This window comes from Anthonomus grandis, chromosome 4, assembly GCF_022605725.1.
Source record: "Anthonomus grandis grandis chromosome 4, icAntGran1.3, whole genome shotgun sequence".
Lineage (NCBI taxonomy): Eukaryota > Metazoa > Arthropoda > Insecta > Coleoptera > Curculionidae > Anthonomus > Anthonomus grandis.
Genome location: NC_065549.1, coordinates 31,527,146 through 31,547,106, shown reverse-complemented (window position 1 = coordinate 31,547,106; position 19,961 = coordinate 31,527,146). Strand labels below are relative to the sequence as shown.

Here is a 19,961-nt window from a genome sequence, read left to right as displayed (position 1 = left end):
TATCTCGGAAAATTGAGATCCTACAAAAAAACTCAAAAAGTGTCAGCGATTTAGAGTACATATTTTTTTTAAATCGTGATTTTAATCTAAAAAAATGCAAAATTTTTGGTAATATTCTGTTATTAGTGGTGGTTTTTAATAGTGAAAGCTATCCGATTTATTATTAGTTGCATTGCAATCATTTGAATGATATAAATTTTAGCCACTTATACCGTCTAACCATACTTAAAACTGGATTTTTTTCGTCATTAAGGGTGGTTTTTAAGGGTTTTAGTTTCAAAATATTGATGTGTACTATAATCCCCAATGTAAAACTATATTTATTTTGAATATTTATATGCATTCTAGGTTGTAAAACACCTATTTTCGTTTTATTTGAATTTTAGTGGTTTGTTCTTTCATCCCCTATTTAAAAAGCAAATAATTAGGCATTTAATAAGTTTTTTTTATTTAACTGCCTTTTTATATTTCACTCTTACCGAGTTCCATATGCTGAGTGTTATCACATTATTATGTAAATTTTATTAAATATTTAAAAAATGGGTATATTAACGAAGTTATTATTAATTAAGTGTATGTAATATTATGTAGGTAGTTTCTTGGTCAGTTAAGAAAAGAGCATGAAAGGAACGTAAAGCTAAGATTTAATTGTGTACATTCTAATAAACTTAATTTTAAAGCTATCTACCAAGTGTTTTTCTTACAATTATTTGTTCAAAAGAGATACTTAATAATATTCTTTCAATTTCATTTTAACAATAATACAAAGTGCCTTTAATTTCAAAAAATTCCATATATAACACGCTGCCCGCCGCGATGTACGAAAATATTCCTTATTAAAAATGTTTCAAACACCCCCCGTATCGTAAAGGATTGCCGTCGAAACTAAATATGATTTACGACCGCGTAAAAAAAGTCGGCACTGTTTAGAAGTCCCTACTTCAAACGGCCGCAAGAGAGTGAACGTACTGTCTTGTTCTTTATACTGTGGCTAAGTTCATTTCATCTTTCGAAATTCCAAAATTTATTTCTTTTTTATACAGGGTGATCCAAATGGTTACTCTAATAATGATATTTTCAATTCAATTGCGCTATTTTTTTAAGTGGAACATAATATAATACCAACAGGTTTGCCTTTATCTCTAACCGATTTCTCAAAATTCGCTTTTAAAGGAAGAATGATACATATTTTTCATAGGCATTACGACACTGACGACGGAAAACAAAATAGATATTTTATAAAATCAGGTGACAAGCACTTTGTCATTCTGTTCACTTCTATTTCGAACAGTTTTTAGTAAGAAAAAATTTTTTGCTTACAAATAAAAAGTTGGCTATGGTTAATTTATTCTTTGACGTATCTGCCGCACAAAGGCAAAAGAAGGTACACGCAAAAATTAAGTTTCGAGATAAACGAGTTTAAAGGTAAATTTAAGGCCACGTATTTATTATTTGTCCGAATTGCATGAAAATTTAAATTCAAGGGTTTTCTTAACTTCTCTTTTCAACCAAATAAATTTAAATTGATTTAAACAATATTTAAACAGTGTTTTGTTGATTACACTACTTTGCCTTATTTTTTTTTAACGGGCCTTAAAAAAATGGTAAACTAAGGTATAAGCACTTACCCTACTTTGCCTTGGTACTAAGGTCATGAAAAAATAGATAAGAACTGGTAAACTAGTGTATACTTATACACTAAATTTGAAGAAATGGGAAGATATTGGGGTTTAAATTAAAGAACGTGGAAATATACTAATTTTTAATATAAACTTGCTGGAACTTAAAATTAATTTTCGCAAAAAAGATTTGTATAAAAACTATAAAAAAAAAATAAAAAAATAAAAAAAAACAAAAAACATAACTCTTTAAACAAAATTGTTAAAATAATTAAAAAAAAAACTCTTAGGTTCAAGGTTTTAAAACTTAACCGTATTTGTATATTTAGAATTTGTACCAATAATGTCGATTTAATTAACAAAATAGTTGTAAAGTATACAAATATGATTTTTTTTAATAATGAACCAAAATAGGAACTAAAAAAATATATTCTTGGTAGCGTAAGGAAGATAGAAATTTTTAAAAAGGAAGATATTTTTCGTTATAGTCTTTGTACAAATCCCTTATAGACAATTCAGCTGGCTAAGTACTTTCTATTTGGCCCGTGTGCTCTTCTATAATATGATGGTTTGGGTTTATAGGAATTTATATGGTTTTTAATTGGAGTTTGGTTTTTTTATTTGCTGGAGTCCATTTTTCTCTTTGATCTGCTAATAAGGGAGTTACTATTTGTGTACCATGAGTATCATTATTGTTTTTTAACTTATAGTCTACCACCATCGTACTTTTGTACCCCAAAGTTGTCATAAAAAATTTTTGGCATATTTTTTACCTGCTCGTCTTCACCGTTTGCGTTAATTTTCGGCAAGGTATATGTTCTAGAAAAATTTCTACGACTTTCTAGATGCTTACGTTTCGCTTAAGTTTCGTGAATTTGCTTATAAAGCCACATCGTTTGTAAATCCTTATCTAATGACCAAAATCGTGTATGCAAGTCTTTTCTTTTGTCTGAATCGAATGCATTAAGGCATTTTTTAGTCCTGCAGTTGCAGGTGGGAGGCCCAATAGGATGTTTATTTTTATTTCTTATAACTTTTTCTTTTGAAGTACGTGGTCGCTTTTTATTCTATATTTCGAGTCTATTTTCTTTTACATCTGATTCTGTATCCTCTTGACTATCAGCTTCACCGATCTCTTCTATGCTATCACCTATTTCTTCTATGTTATCACCTGTCTCTTCTATATTATTAAAAGTCACGTCTCGTACTTCTAAATCTGAGTCACTATCCATATTGATATTCTGTTGTTCCTCCCTCGAGAGTATATAATCCGGATCTGCAATGTCATCATCCTTGTCCTCAGGATCAAACAGCAGACGACAGGGAGGAGACGCTTCTCTATCATTTTCAATACACAATCTTGAATTTTTCTCTTGTGAAAACACAAAATTATCCAATAACTCTACATTGGGAAGGCTTGATCTGTTTAAGTCAGAGCTTGTGTTTGATATATCGGCAAGAACATTTTTGTCCTAAAATTGAAAGAGCTAATGTTCATTTAGGCCAAGATAGAAACATTAACTGTTTGATAGCCAAAAAAAGACCTTTTTAGTTTCGTATATCAGGTCACATATTTTTATATCCGGTAAAAAATATTAGACCTACCTACCATCGTGATCAAAAAAAACTGGGACAAAAACCAACATTAATCCTGGACTATTTTTTGAAGGTAACTGTTCAACTGACACGAAACGTCAAACTCCTTTAAATCCCAGTTTAACCTATTTCTTATCTTAACCAAAAAGTAAAGTTTTGGCAAACATTTGACACAAAAAATTAAAAAATAGTCCAGGAGATCTAATAAGGTGTCCCACTTTTTTTTTATCGCGATGGTACATAAAATGTACAGATTTATAACAGTATATTTCCTAACTAGTGCTGAAAGTCTCACTTTTGTGCACGCGATTGCACTTGGCTGAACGATGTGAAACAGAAAGGTGTTCATCTAATCACGTGCGGAAAAAATACCTTTAGCACGTGTTAAAATGCTATTTTTTCTATAAGTGTAAGCAAAAACATAAAAACAAAATTTTATTTAATACTAAACACAATAAAACAAGAATATTGTCATCAACTTGACAAGTCAAACAGATTGATTCACTCAAAAAATTAATAAAAATATAAGATGCCAATTTTAGACATTTTAATTTTTCGCACTAGTGCGGAAAGTCACACTTTCAAAACAAAAATGCGCGCGGAAAATTGACACTTTCCGAACGATCGCAGAAAGAATAATTATTTTACCCAAATTGTATAAAAACTTTCTTAATTGAAAATGACTCAAAAAGGTTTTAGATTTTTAGTAGGTACTTTGGCTCTTACTTTGGCTTCCAAAACTCTTAAAAATTAAAAATAAACACTTTACTTAGATTTACTATTTAAATCTACTTAATTATTAGGTTTTATTTTTATTTACTACATAAGTATAATCAAATAAAAATAACACAACACACTTACCAAGTTACTTTTTGATTTAAGAATACCATTAACCATCCTCCCAAGCGCTCCGATACAAAGGCAAAGTAGTGTATATGCGCGAGTACCATACTTTGCCTTTGAAACGTCACATCAAATTTTAATTATTTTCAATGGCAAAGTAATGTATGTGCATATACACTACTTTGCCTTTGTAAGACAGTTTAAAAAAATATTTGAAAAACTAAAATGTTAAGGTATGAGCCCTTACACTACTTTACCTTTCTAAAATTATTTAAAAATGTCGAGTACCTTCTTTTACCTTGGTTTCACCCCAAAAAATATGCATATACAGTAATTTGGCAGGGTGCTAATTCCCTTATTTTTTAAGATATCAGGAATCTAAAAAAAATGGCATATAGAGAAAAACGAGGAGATTTCGAATATGCAATAATCTTATTTTGCCATTTTTTGCGAGTACCGTCTTTTGCCTTTGCACGGCAGGACTATGCCAATTATAATGTGTACTTATCATTCATGTTAAGTAAATTTGTGTCAAAATTAATTACTCTCAGCAAGAATTAGTAAATATGATTTCTGTTATCGGTGAATGCATTGGGAACTATTTTTTGGCTTCAAGAGAAAAATTTCCTAATAAACGCCATCCTGATACAGTGATGAAGAAATTAAAAGAACGATTCGGGCGTACTCAAAGCGTAGAGTACAAAAAAAAGAACTAGAACGAAAACAGTTTTAAATGAAGAAAACCAATTGGCAATCAGCATATCGGCTGTAGAAACACCAACAATTAGAAGAAAAATAAGTAAGAACTTAGATATTTCGAAATCTTCCGTGGGAAAATGTTTATGATTTTGTGAACCGACATAACTTTTATTTTTACGACACAGAAGATCGAGTCCCATCGAGTTTTCATCAATAATTTTCAACACAGATTGAATCGTACATGATTTTGTTATTGGTCCACGCTTCCACTTCACGCTTTTCAACTTTATAAGGCATTTTATGTGGCTACATATCATACACCAATTTGGTGATAGATGGCTTGGAAGACTAGGTTAGTTAATAAAATTAACTTTTGTATACAGATTTATTCAACTTTATACTGGATATGTCCCACTGGATGGGCTAGGTCAAGTATTTAGAAACCCGAGCGCGCTAAACATATTCTCATAAGAGCAGCGGCGACCGCCACCGCATGTGTCAATGCAGCACAATTAGCAGAAACAATAATCCGATGCAACACCTCCCCCCGCGCTTACGACGGTTGCTATGGCAACGGACGGACAAACACGCGGGGTAATTTACAGAACGGCGCTGCGTATGCATGCCGCTGCCAGCGAAAGGTTCTTATTCTATTGACTTAGTTCTTGTCTATCGGAAGTAAATTCCATCGCGTTCGGGATTTTTTTTTATAAAATGTTGCCGTTATATGATCCAATTTGCATAATAAAATTTTGTTTTTGCTGCTTATGGTATTTTTGGGTTTTGCGCTTCACCTCTTCCTAAAGTCACGAGCCGCCACTGGAGTGCATACAAAAGTCTTTTAGACGTATTACGTCTGCTATGCTTCGTGCATTTAGAAGATCTTTCGCACGTAGGGCCGATTTGTGTTTTGAGCAAAACGGTAGACATGTTGACCAATTTTTGTGATAGAACTTTTTTTATAGTGTTTTTAATGTTTTTGGTGAATTCTTGATGTAACTCAGCTTGATATTTATTTTTCTTGTGGCATTTTCCTACGGACGATTTCTGTATTTGGAAGTCCTTATTTGTCTTACTCTAATTTTCGGATTTTCTACAAACGAGTTGGTAAATGCTAATTTGATTTCTTTATTTAAAACCGTTTCTGTTCTAGTTTAATTTTTGTACTTATAACTGCAAGGTATGCGCTAATCATTCTCAAATAAAAATAAGCGTTGTAATGTCTATGAAAAAAATATATAATTTTTTCCTTTAAGAACAAATTTTGATACCAAAAAAACTCGTTGGTATCAAAGTGAAGATAAAAAAATGTTTTATCAAAACGCGTTACTAGATACAGGGTGTTCCATGAAAAAAAATAGCGCAAAACTGAATTGAAAATATCTTTTAGTGACGATTTTGATCACCTTGTATAAAAGAAAATAAATTTTAGAATTTCGAAAGATAAAATGAACTTAGCCAAGGACTCTGCATAGATTTATCAAAAAGGTAAAAAACGTCGGTGGTAAATATTAAAACTTAAGTGAAACATTGATTTTCGTGAAAATGTCTTTAAATTGTTAATAACTAGGCAAAGTCGCATTTTAGGGCAAAACAGTTTTAGGGTTAAAGAGACAGTCAAATGGGACTTCTATTTCGCAAAAAAAAAAGATGGCCTAGGCCGCATTTAAAAAAATCAAATTATGTACCACGTTTTTTTAAGACACCCTGTATTAACCAAACTAATTTTAAAAAGTAGCCTCTCTAACTCATTGAACATTCCCCCTATTAAAGGTTTTTTCCGATTCATGATTTAGCCGCAATCAAGCACCACGATATTAAATGAACACCCTGTATATTTTTAATAATACAGAAATATGCATGTTATATTAAAGCCTTTTTTTGTTGAAACTGATACGAATTAGGTTTCTCTAATTGTGGCGCGGTTAGAGTGAGTGCTGTGCGTCGACTAATCAAGTGCGACACATGCGCTGTCGCGTTAAAATGAGTGGCAGAGGTAGGCCCCATTCGGGGACGTTGCAATAAACGAGAGTTTACTGTAGCTGTTTGTTGAGAAAATAAAAATAATAAAAAAGCCATTTAAAATTTTTAAGGGGATGACCCTGGGGGGCAGAGGGTGAAAGGGGGTGAAGTAATTTTAGGTTAGAAAGTTGCCCCCCTTGACAAACCTTTTGACGTACTTCGGCGTTTTTTTTTTAAACAGTGGTTTTCGATAAATCCGTGGTGGAAAGTTTTCAAATGAACACCCTGTATATTAATGTAACCCGAAAATATAAACCAAACGATGAGTTTTAACACTGAACAGAAATATGAGAATTTTTATAAAAATAAGAAAATGCGTACTTTTAGATCCTTAAAAAACTTAAGAACATAAGACGCATAAAAATTGCCCACAGCCGAGATAATTTGAACAATCCTTATGGCACCAGTTTTCTCAGGCTAAAGTTCAATGCCAAAAAGATGTAAAATAATGTTCAAAACACCCAGCACAAATTGTAGTGTTGTTTTTGTCAGCTTTTTTTTTCTTTACTAAAACACCAGGTTCGCTATTTTGTTCATCACCATCAGCCAGAGCTTTTCTTTTTGCGCCCTTCTTTATTTTCTTTCCTTCGGTTTCTTGTAATAAAGTGTCTTTGTAAGACTTGACGATAAAATTTCGGATTTTCTTGACTTGTTTCTTCTTACTTGCACATGAGTTGCTTTCGGAAGAGGCAAGATCATTTTAGGTGTAACTCGTGAAACACTTGGACCGGGTTCATTTATGGTTCAACCACTGTTTTGAAATAGTTGTTAATTGTGGACTAGGCGTTCTAGTTTGCCTTTTTTCGACCAATTTTTGATTTTGTAAATTTAATATTTGATCCCGTATATCCGCAAGATTGCTATTATCCTCTTTATCAGATAACCTATTAACAGGCGATCGGGTCGCTTCAATTTCCGATTGGTTTTCTTGAACCACCTCCAATTGCGGTCTATCTGTGGCCTCCGATGGCGCAAAGTCTGCATCAATCACTGAAAACGTCGGGATTATACGGATATATTCCTGTGCAGCTAAAAGATTTTTCGCAAATTTGGATAGTGGGTGCTTTAGAATAGGCAGAATGGAAAAGATCTGCCATTTCTTTTAACGTCCAGGATTGGTAACCATCCATTTATCATATTCATTTAAAAAAGCCCTTTTTAAAGGAAAGAAAAATCCCCTATCCAATGGTTGAAACTTATGACTCGCATGGACCTGTAGGGTTAATAAAATTCTAAAATTACTTCTCGCAAATAAAATTGCACTCAATGAGCAATGAGATATATGATTGTCCATTAAGTCCCAGGAGGTGCTCCAAAAAAAAAGTTCATCTTTCATTCGTTTCCTTCCAAAAATAGCCCTGGTGGAACTCACACTGCTGTTGCTAACTGGCCTCGTTGACACGGTTTTCTTGCCTTTTGTAGCATAAACTTTGTTTGGCACGGTAGATAGTCTCGTTTCATCCATATTAAAAACTTTATGTGGTGGGAATTTCAAATCTTCGTACACTGTTTTAAAGTTTTTGAAATATCGTTCACATTGAACCCTATTAAATCCGCTTGCGTGACCCAGTCTATATTTTTCCGGAGCTCTAAGGGATAATTTATTTCTTAATGCAAAATCTTGCACCCAATGTTTTCCCGTCATGTTATTTTTGGCATTAAACCTATGCGGAATTTTGTTAACAATATTGAAAACGCCATTGACCTGACGTCTTTCATACGCAGACGATAAAACATTGCATCCAAATCTTTAATATGGTCAGCTAACTCTATTTCTTGCTCTTTTGAAAATATGGGTTGGAACCTAGCCGGACTAGAAAGAACAGTGCCCCAAAATAAGAATAAAGTACGGTTTATTCTTATCTTAGAAACATAAAATCATTATTGCTTCTCGCAATCTTTTTCGTAATGTGCATTTATTTACATCAACTGATCTTTTACTCTCTCCTTTTGAAATACGATCTCTCGCCTCATCAAGCATCTCTTGTTTGAATTTTAACGTTCTGTTGCTCTTACGTGTTTACCCACGTATTTACCCATCATGAAAAACTTAGAAAAGAAAACCTATATCGCATTAATCCTAAGAGTTCGCATGCGTACTCTTAGAACTCAGACGCAAAGACTTGAACATTTTAAATACAAATTTAGGCAACCAGCAAAACGATTTACGCCGGTAAAGATGGACATTATTATTTTGAAATGGCATATATACAAAACTCATGATTATGGTTTGTTTAAACAACTAGGAACACAATTCAAATTCAACACAATTCAAAATTACATTCAAACTATAGAAGGAGATTTACCTATAAATATTATAGTAATGTTAATTGCTTTTGGAGTTTTGCTTCAATTAAAAAACAATGTGTAAGTTCAATACCTAATGAAATTTTCTGAAAAAACGAGACAGCTAACACAGGTAAAGACGTAACTAATCTGTTTAAAAGTTATTTTGCTTGTGTTTTCGAATTGGAAGGACATCATTTTGACTTTAAGAAAGTTGCTTGGTCGAATAATAATATCGATCTTAATGGTCTAACTCTGTCAAGTTACCAGGTTCTAAATGCTCTAAAAAATACTGAAAGTCTAATAGCCGATCCTCTTACACATAATTATAATCTTTCATTAAAAGAAGGGGAATTCCCAGCGCAATGGAAAACTTCGATGATTGTCCCAATATACAAAGGAGGGGTAAAGAAAGATTATAGGCCCGTAAGTAAACTATCTATAGTGGCTAAGCTTTTTGAAAAGTGAATTTACGATTACTTTTTCAATCTTTCAAAAAATATTATTGGTGTAGAGCAGCATGGATTTTACAAGGAAAGATCTATTGACACTAACCTTTTTGTTTTTACAGTATCTTCATAGGCATATGGATAACCGCTCTCAGGTCGATGCCATCTACACTGACTTCAGTAAAGCATTTGACAAGATTAGCCATAATTTTCTCCTGGCTGTAACTAGATTGAAATTATTAGGTCCAGTGGTGTGTCAGTGGGCACCACATGCTTATTGTTGAGAAAAAAACAAGGCCAATAATTAATTGTTTTGCAGCTTTTTATTTATTTTTGTATTTAAGCAACTAAAAATACAACTTTTTCATATCTTATCTTATTATCTTCATATCTGGCTTTGTTTTCGAGAAAAAAAAATGTAAGTATCTTTAACTCATTCTAAAAATTATCCATGGACGACAACATGAAATAAAAACCAATTAATTCGATAAACAATTTCGACCTTAAAGTACATGAGCAAAATGTCCACCCTCCAATGCACGACTTTTTGGTCTCTTGTGTCTTGTTTACTATGATAATAAACATTCAACTTCTACAATTTTTATTATCAGATTTTTGAAATATAACAAAATAACAAATACATTGCTTCTTATGACAAATAATTGGCAAGTCCATTCAAGTACCTCCTTTGTATCTACCTGCTTTGGAGACCAGCTGACAGTGATAGAATTGCTATAAGTAAAATTCAGCTGTCAATTAGCAGTGATTCATTACTCCATCATGAATAATTTTACTAACCATGAAATGACCGACATGCACTTTATTTATGGATTAGCAAATGGAAATGCGGAAGAAGCACGAAGAATTTACCAGGACAGATATCCTAACAGAGTAATTCCATGTGCAAAAACATTTAGAAATCTACATGCAAGATTATGTGAAACTGGGAGTTTTAATAAAAATATGGGTGGTGGAAGACCAGAAACTATAACAACGCCTGAACTGGAAGAAGCAATACTTGATGCCATAGAAGAAGATCCTTCCAATAGCATCAGGAAGATTGCACTGCAGCTTGAAGTCAGTTCAAAAACCGTTTAGAAAGTTCTAAAAAGAAACCTCCTGCATCCGTATCACATACATCGTGTACAAGCTCTACTGCCTCGAAATTTTCATCCAAGGGTAATGTTTTGCAGGTGGTTGATTCATACGATGGCACACAATAATAATTTCCTACCAAATATTTTATTTACGGACGAGGCAAATTTTTCAAGAGATGCTATTATGAACTTCCACAATGATCATTTTTGGGCCGACGAAAATCCCCACGTTATTAGAGAAACTCATTTTCAGCAACAATTTTCGCTAAACGTTTAGATAGGAATTATTGGTGACTACCTAATTGGCCCATTTTTTTTACCGGCAAGATTAACAGGTGAATCCTACACGGATTTCTTGCGACACCATTTACCCACTTTATTAGAAGAAGTACCCCTACAAGTAAGAGTCAACGTGTGGTTTATGCACGACGGGGCTCCAGCTCATTTCAATGTTCTTGCTCGTCAGCATCTCGACGTCATCTACCCTAATTGCTGGATTGGACGTGCAGGACCCCAAAATTGGCCGGCTCGCAGTCCTTATATGAATTCCCTGGATTACTATTTATGGGGCCATCGGAAGGCTCTTGTTTATAAAACTCCTGTTCTAGATGTGAATGACTTGAGGAATCGGATAATTGTCAATTGCAATATCATAAGGGATACTCCAGGTATTTTTGAGCGTGTCAGACACTCAATGACAAATCGTTTGCAGTCGTGTATTTTATCAGAAGGTGGGCATTTTGCTCATATACTTTAAGGTCGAAATTGTTTATCGAATTAATTGGTTTTTATTTCATGTTGTCGTCCATGGATAATTTTTAGAATGAGTTAAAGATACTTTAATTTTTTTTTTGAAAACAAAGCCAGATATGAAGATAATATAAGATACGCAAAAGTTGTATTTTTAGTTGCTTAGTTACAAAAATAAATAAAAAGCTGCAAAACAATTATTGGCCTTGTTTTTTTCTCAACAATAAGCATGTGGTGCCCACTGACACGCCACTGGATCTAATAATTTCAATCTAGTTACAGCTAAATAAGCGTCTTATAACTTCAAATAACTGCACCAAATTTCAACCAAATCGGTTTAAGGATAGTTATAGTATTTTTAAAATACCGTTATTTTTTTGAACCTTCATCGCCCTGTATCTCAGAAACACAGTCCGACATACGTTCATAGGAACTTTTTTTCATAAAACGACCTAACGATTCACCCTGTATAGTTTCGTACCGTAGTTAGGAAACACCCTGTATACATTAATAATATAAAATCTTGTTTACGTTACACTAAATTTCTATTATACGCCGATGATCTTAAAATCTACTGTACGATATTTAACATCGCCGACTGCCTTAAAATCTAAAGTGATCTGGATCGACTACGAGCCTACTGTGATAAAAATAGTCTCTTTCTTAACATTAAAAAATGTCAAAGTACAACCTTTTCAAGAAATAAAAATCAAATAAATTATCAATATAAATTTAACGATATTTGCTTACCTCAAGTGAACTACGTACGCGATTTGGGAATTCCATTGGACTCTAAACTGATGTTTGACATTCACATTGATCTAATAGTAACAGAATCTTCTAGATTGTTGGGTTAGATTTTTCGTAAATGTGAAATGTTTTCTAGTTCTCGAGCTATTAAATGTTTATTTAATACATTTATACTTGGCAAATTGAACTTTGGAAACATTATATGGAACCTTAAGTATGGAATTTACATTGATCGATTGAAGAGCATCCAAAAATTTTTAAGATTCCTTTCTTTTAAAACCCGCTTCGGTTTATATCAAGATGTCAATTCAATTCGAGAGCATTTTGGCGTGATTTCACTTTTCGACAGACATTTGATAACTGATGTTTCATTTTTAAGTAATGAATTGTCAGCTAAAAACTCCTCCGATTTTGTCACTTTTTAAATTTAACATTCCTCAAGTCAACATCAGATGAGGCGAATTATTTTTTATTCCATTCAGGAAAACAAATTATAGTCAGAACTCTCCATTATGTAGAATAACAAAAAGTTATAAACCGATTCCAAGCGGTCTATCGGTAATTACAGTTCCTAAATGGTATTAACCAAACACATCCAAGCGGTTATAGTTATAACCGTGTTGAGATACGTGACGTCACTAATTAGCCCTTTATACGTCATCAATTTGGAACAGTAATTACCCACGTCCGGAGCTGTTTTCTAGACGTCAAATGTCAAAAATATTGAAATAAGTGCGGAAAAAATAAAAACAAACAACAAATTATTTCCTTTTTAAAGATGACACAAATTTATTATGGCTAATAAGTTTTCTTTTTTGATATTTATGTTTAAGAACGGGAAATTTTTAAATGAGCATCAAATATTATGAATGTACAACAAAATGCGGTAACTATTTTAACTAACATGGCAACTTTTATATTTCTGTATATCAAATAAATTTATCGGTGAACAAACTTAAGGCATCATTATATTTTTAATCTGCCAACAAAAGCAGGCACCAAAAAATACACAAAGCTTACAAAAAATCTTAATGAGCTTCTAATTTTCAAAACCAGTTTACCAAAATATCAACTAAACTTCAAAAACTCTAAATGAGCATCTAATTTTCAAATTCATTTTAACTAAAATATTATATAATCATCAATTTTTTTTCTTAAAAGTTTTTATTTTGCATTCGGCAACAGCTTTCGTTAATGAATTACAAAAAAATCCGGCAACGTGCATTTATACTGGAGCGACAGTTATCTGCGTTTGGGATTCCCATATACGTTTATTGGTTATGGTGTATATAATATTTCAGTAGTATAAACAGTTGTTTTATGCACCGTTTTATTCGTTTTAAACATTAAATAATCATGGAACTCGATACTGTTTTACTCGGGAATAGTTCTGATGACAATATTCAAATGGAGAATGAAATAGAAATTCCTTCATATCGTTCGGACAGTGATTCGGAGATTGAAGAATTAGAAACAAAAAAAAAAGCGTAGCGAGAGTAAGCAGTGGCTCTTTGTAAGAAAATTTGCATGTGTTAAAGAAGCGGAGGAAGTTGTTGGTGCAGAAAATACTTTGGTCTATTTTAATAACACATATGACTGAAGAAGGAAAGAAAAAGTTTTATCGCAGTAACAAAGTAAAACGTCGTGGCCCTCAGTGTGCGGCACAAATTTATTTACTGTTTGAAGCTACATCAAATGCTGTTTTGCTCTATCGTGTAGAGGCTGCCCATAACCACAAGTCGATTGGAATTCGTTCTGATTACGGAATAAGTCAGGAAGTTAACACAAAAATAACCAAACTATTTGATTTACATTTGAAGCCTAAAGCTATTTTAAAAAGTCTTAGTAAGATGGAGGGAGTAAAATTACCATCAATGAAACAATTTAACAATTATCTATCAAGTCGTAGACGTGTTAAATACGGTTCCTCAACCATAAGTCTAGGAGAACTGGAGCGATGGATATTAAATCATACAGCAACTCCCGAGGACATACACCAAGTGTTTGTACTTTCTTATTATATATTCGAGGATGAACCAATGTTCTTTCGCTTTGCATTGTCTACAAAACGTTTACTGGGGTTAGCAAAACGTCATGCAAATATTATCCATGCTGATGCGACATACAAGTTGATTTGGCAAGGGTTCCCGGTATTAGTTGTAGGAACTACAGATAAACATAGAAAATTTCATCCGATATGTCTAGGAGTTTCGACAAACGAGCGTCAGGAAGATTTTACTATGTTATTTAATAGTTTAAAAGAACAGGTTTTGTTTGTATACGGACATTCTCTACAACCGTCGGTATTAGTTTGTGATGCCGCAAAGAGCATCCAAAATGCTTTTACAGAAGTCTTGCCCATTGTGAGAATGTGTTGAGCACATCCAAAAACAAAAATGCAAACCAGGGTTGAACAAACTTGCTCAGACAAAAACGCCTGAAAGAATATATTACAAGACATTGATGCTTTACAGTTCGTTACTTCTCCTGAACATTTTACTAGCGCATCACAGCTTTTTATAATGAAATGGAAAACCCAAACTAATTTTATTAAATACTTCAAAGAAGAGTGGTTAACTCAAAATGGCAGTTGGTACCTAGGTGCTGCCCCAGGATCACCAGCCACAAACAACGCACTGGAATCGTTTAATAGAACCATTAAAGATAGCAATACACTACGCGAAAGATTTCCTTTATCTCGTTTTCTGGTTATCGCATCGGAGATGGTTAACGAATGGTCCTGCAAAACTACAGAGGAGTTCTTTTCAATTACTCCGCTTATTAAACTTCCTGATTAGACAAAAGCATATCAATGGGCAAAATTAGACAAAAAAATAAAGGTGTTAGATGCTGACACGAAGAACAATGTCTATATAGTACCAGGAGGTCAAGTATTGGATGTTCAGGCTGAAAAACCTTGGGAAACTTTTGATGAATTCAAAGAATTTTTTTTTTCCACTTGGAGAGTAACAATTCCCAAAAAAAAAGATGATTGGATGAATGGTAGCTGCAATTGTCCACAGTTTTTTAAGATGTATATGTGCAAACATCTTCTGGGCCTAGCAATTAGATTAAAATATACAGTTCCGCCTGTAGAGGCAAAAAATATCCATATTGGACAAAAAAGAAAGCGTGGACGTCCATCAAAATACAAACCTGCTTTGGTAATTCAGTGATGTTTTTAATTTATTGAAGTCTTATTAATAATTTGTTTAATGTTTACTCTTTTTTGTTTTGTGGTTTAAATACTGCTTTAAAAATGTCATTTTTTGTTTTATAAATAGAAGACAATAAAGTATATTTTTGATGCCTATTCTTGTTTTATTTTATGCTCTACTTCAACCAAATACGTCCAAGCGAACACGATTAATTATGTTATAAAGGGACTGTTCAAGGTCAACCAAGGGCTTAACCTCGGTTAAAACCGATAGATCGTTTGGAATCGGTTTAATTTGGACTGCCGATTATTAGACGTTTTTAACATGTCACTTAATACAGTTAAAAAAACCGATTTCAAGCGGTCTACCGGTAATTACCGTTCCTAAATAGTATTAACCAAACACGTCCAAGCGGTTATAGTTATAACCGCTTGAGATACGTGACGTCACCAATTAGCCCTTTATACGTCATCAATTTGGAACAGTAATTACCCACATCCGAAGCTGTTTTCTAAACGTCAAATGTCAAAGATATTGAAATAAGTGCGGGAAAAAATAAAAACAAACAACAAATTATTTCCTTTTTAAAGATGACACAAAATTTATTATGGCTAGTAAATCTTCTTATATTTATGTTTAAGAACTAATTACATATAACATTACTGGCGTCTGAGGTATTATTTACAAACAAAATGATGACAGCGACAGCTGACAAATTACGAAATTACTTCAACCAAACTAGTTAAAGGTACTGTTTAAGGTCCACCAAGGGCTTAACCGCGATTAAATCCGATAGATCGCTTGGAATCGGTTATTGTCTTTGAAAGTTTATGAGGCTAATGTAGAAATTTAGCAAAATTACTTTTTTTTAAGTCTTTTATATTCAAATTATTTTGATTTATGTACTTAACTTACATTTAGTCTTTATATTATTCTTAATAAAATAGTATATTTAAATTAGTTAAGATAAGTTTGTGGATACCTTTTTGGGCTTGTAGCCTGTTACTCACCTCTTAAGTCAAGAGTTCCTTGATCTCTGATGGTATAAACAATTTGAATACACTTTCGCTAAGCATCCGATAATTGGTTAACTGGAATACTTTTGTAAAGGGCTCTTCTATTGAAGAGGTCATATTGATGCTTGCATAAATATTTTATCTCTATATGGTCACCAAATAAATAAAATAAATAAATATCCGCGAGTGTTTGCTAAAATCATAATTTTTATGTCGTGGGGGAAGTACGTCACACTTACTTGTCAACCAAGAGAGTAACCGCGGTTCTTACCAATTCTATCCTGAAAATCGGCTTCGTCTTTAAGTTGTTCAAGGAAATTTTTGAATTGTCGATGATTTTTTGCATTGGTGTAAATGTAATTTACATGTGTAATAACACATTTAATGTGTGTAATACTGGTGTAATAACAAGATGTTCTGGGTGAATTGTGCAGTGACTCGATATGAATTTTAGAATATCGTCAGGTTCGTATCTTTGGCCATTTTATGCTAAATAACACATTATTCAGGTAAAAAACAAAGAATTTTGTTTTAAAACAAAGGCATATTTTAATTTTATTTAATAAATTTCTTTTATGCCGAAAATCGGTACTCCATAATTTTTTTAACTTAATACAAAGGGAAGATTTTATATAAATTTTAGAATTTAATATCATGAATTAAACATGGTCCTAATGAATTGTATAGATTATATCGCTTAGATATCATCCAGAAATTCTTGGTTGAAATGAGTACCGCCTTAAAAGATTCCTGGCAATTTCCGCATGTCCTGAAACAAAAAAAAACAACTATGTTTACTAATTCTTAGACGTTCTTAGACATATTCTAGCCAATGACAGCAAAACCATAACGAGAATTACAGTATTGGCCAAAAGCAGATAGACAAAGTTTTTAATATATACAAGAATGAAAATACCTATAATCCAGGTATGAAAATATATTTTGAAAAACTGAAAAACAATTATAATTATGCATATAATTTGTTAAACTAATAAACTGTTTCAGGATAAATAATAAAGATAATTATACTGGACAAAAATTGATAGACAATAAACGCAGTCCCTAACATTTTATTTATCAAAACAAATTAAATATATTTTATTCTAGAAACGGTTACAAAGAAATCTCTACATCAATAATACTTAGTAAAATAGCCATTATTATCTATTACAGATTGGTATCTACGTGGCATTGAATCAATTAACTTTTCTATAATATGTTGGTCAATATATTTCCATTTCTCCTATAAGGCCCTGAATAACTCGTCCGCGTTTGAGTAGTTTGGATCCTTATGCTTCGATCAACAATTTCCCATAGGTTTTCGATTGGATTTAGATCGGGCGACTGAGAGGGCCACTTTAAAACTGTTATTTGTTCCTTTTCAAAAAACAGTTTTACAAGCTTTGCGAATGTTTAGAGTCATTATCCTGTTGAAACTTAAAAGTTATTGGTAAGTTATCTTCAGCAAACGGCAGCATGACATTTTTAAGAATGTACATCACTCTATCCATTATATCAAATTTATCGAATTTTATCAGAAATTGGTCGATGGCTTTTTTGGTAAGATAGAGGAAAAATTTAAGGAAAAACTAAAGAAAATGGAACAGGAACTTTCATCGACAAAAAAAGAAGTTATCGATCTACGCATAGCTAATAAAACTTTATTACGCATGGTAGATTCCCAGGAGCAGCACTCAAGGCGTCGTAATATCCGCATCCTTGGATTTCAAAGTCCCCCCGACGAAACGGAATTAAACTTAAAGCAAAAGGTTTTAAATTTTCTGCGAAGCAAAATACAAAACAGTGACCTTCGTGAATTGGATATTAATAGGTGTTTTCGCATGAAACAAAATATGCCGGGCCACAATGATAAGCCACCAATCGTGATGGTAGAATTTTTCGATGTAAACAAAAAATCTGTATTGTTAAAGAACCGAAAATATCTCAAAAATACGGGTGTCGTATTACAGGAGGATCTTACTAAAATAAGACAGATGTTACTTAAAAGTGCTGTGAATAAATTCTCAAAACAAAATGTGTGGTGTATACATGGGTATATCTATATTAAACATCGGGGCATTGTGCACAGAGTTCAGGACGAAGATGGCTTAAATTCCATTTAAACAAGGTACTCTTTAGCAAATCGTTATATTAATTACCATAGATTTATAGTAAGAATTTCTAGGGTGGTGGAATTCTTTTTATACCATATATTTTTTCCCCTTGCTCTTGTTATTTTGCCACTGATTTTCAATATGTATTATTGCCTAGGTTTAAACTTATTATATATATATATATACTTTTTTTATATGTGCAAATATGTTTATATGTTATACGTCTATTTATTTATAGGTTCAGAGGCACCTATGATAAACTTCTTTTTGTTTATTTTTTCTTAGATTTCATACTTGTGCCCATTTAACCTAATTTAGAAGTTTTTTTTCTTTTTTTAATTTGATTTGTTCTTCTTTTGTTTTGTTATAATTTGTTGGTCTCCTGTGTATTTTTGGTAAACTGATATGGAAGCTAATACGGTAAAAAATGTTAATTTTGGGCATCTAAATGTCCGATCACTGTTTACAGGCTTTGATCATTTTGTAAATTTAATTACGTTAACCAATACTGACATTATGTGTATTTCTGAAAGCTGGCTGAGCGATTCTGAGGCTGATAATTTTCTGATCCCGAACTACAAATTATTTGTAAAGAATAGACGTGGTAGGGGTGGGGGCGTGGCTGTCTATGTACGACAGATTTTTGAAAGCTCTTTGGTTTTTGCTGACATTGACTTTTCTGATGATTTAGAGTGTTTGTTTATTAAAGTAAATATAGGCAAAACGGTTTTTCTTGTTGGAACAGTCTATAGACCACCAAGGTCAGATTTAGGGCGTTGTGTTGAATGTTTTGATGATATATTATCACATGCATGTCTAGAGTATGTTATTTTACAAATAATATTTTACTCGATTGTCATTCAGCTTATGATTTTACTCAGTTAATAAATGAGCCTACTCGTATTGCTGCTATGGCACAAACACTCATTGATGTTATCTATTTTAATAAACCCTCAAATGTTACAAGTACAGCAGTACTTAACGCTGATCTAATTAGTGACCATCAAGCTATATTCTGTAGTATCGAAATTGCAGTACAGAGTAGGGAGATAAAAATGAAACTCTATCGTAATTTTAAACATTTTAATAAAAATGATTTTTATAAGGACCTGAATAAAATTGTGTGGGATAATGTGTACTATATCAATAATCTAGACGAAAAAATTCAGTATCTTACTAGTAATATTTGCTCATTATTTGATAGACATGCACCCTTTACGACGTCAAACATTTCTAAGCCTTATACCCCGTGGATAACTGCAAATGTGCAGCTTTTTATAAAAGAAAAAAATAAGGCATTGTCAAGTTTTAAAAAATCTAAAAGTTTGACGGATTGGGCATATTATAGACAGATGCGTAATCTTGTGGTGGGAATGATTAGGCGAGAAAAAAGAAATTATCTGCAATTTCAGAACATCAGAGATAATAAACAGTTATGGAAAGCTATTAATAATCTAAGTCTAAAAAATATCTCTAATCGTTCTATTCCTTTAAATCTCCAAGATCCAAACAAAATTAATGACTATTTTGCTTCAATTTATAGCCCGTTAGGTAGTTGCCCC

At 32.6% G+C, this 19,961-nt stretch overlaps 1 protein-coding gene across 2 annotated transcripts in view; it reads right to left on the bottom strand.

Moving 5' to 3' along the window:
• Window positions 1–16,809: 16,809 nt before the first annotated feature.
• Window positions 16,810–19,961, bottom strand: part of LOC126735318 (CCR4-NOT transcription complex subunit 10) — a 68,324-nt gene continuing 65,172 nt past the window's right edge. For both annotated transcript variants that reach the window (XM_050439273.1, XM_050439272.1), the window contains one exon: window positions 16,810–17,054. In XM_050439273.1, the coding sequence (XP_050295230.1) occupies window positions 16,990–17,054 (65 nt within the window). In that variant the 3' untranslated portion in view covers window positions 16,810–16,989. The remainder of the gene's footprint in view (window positions 17,055–19,961) is intronic.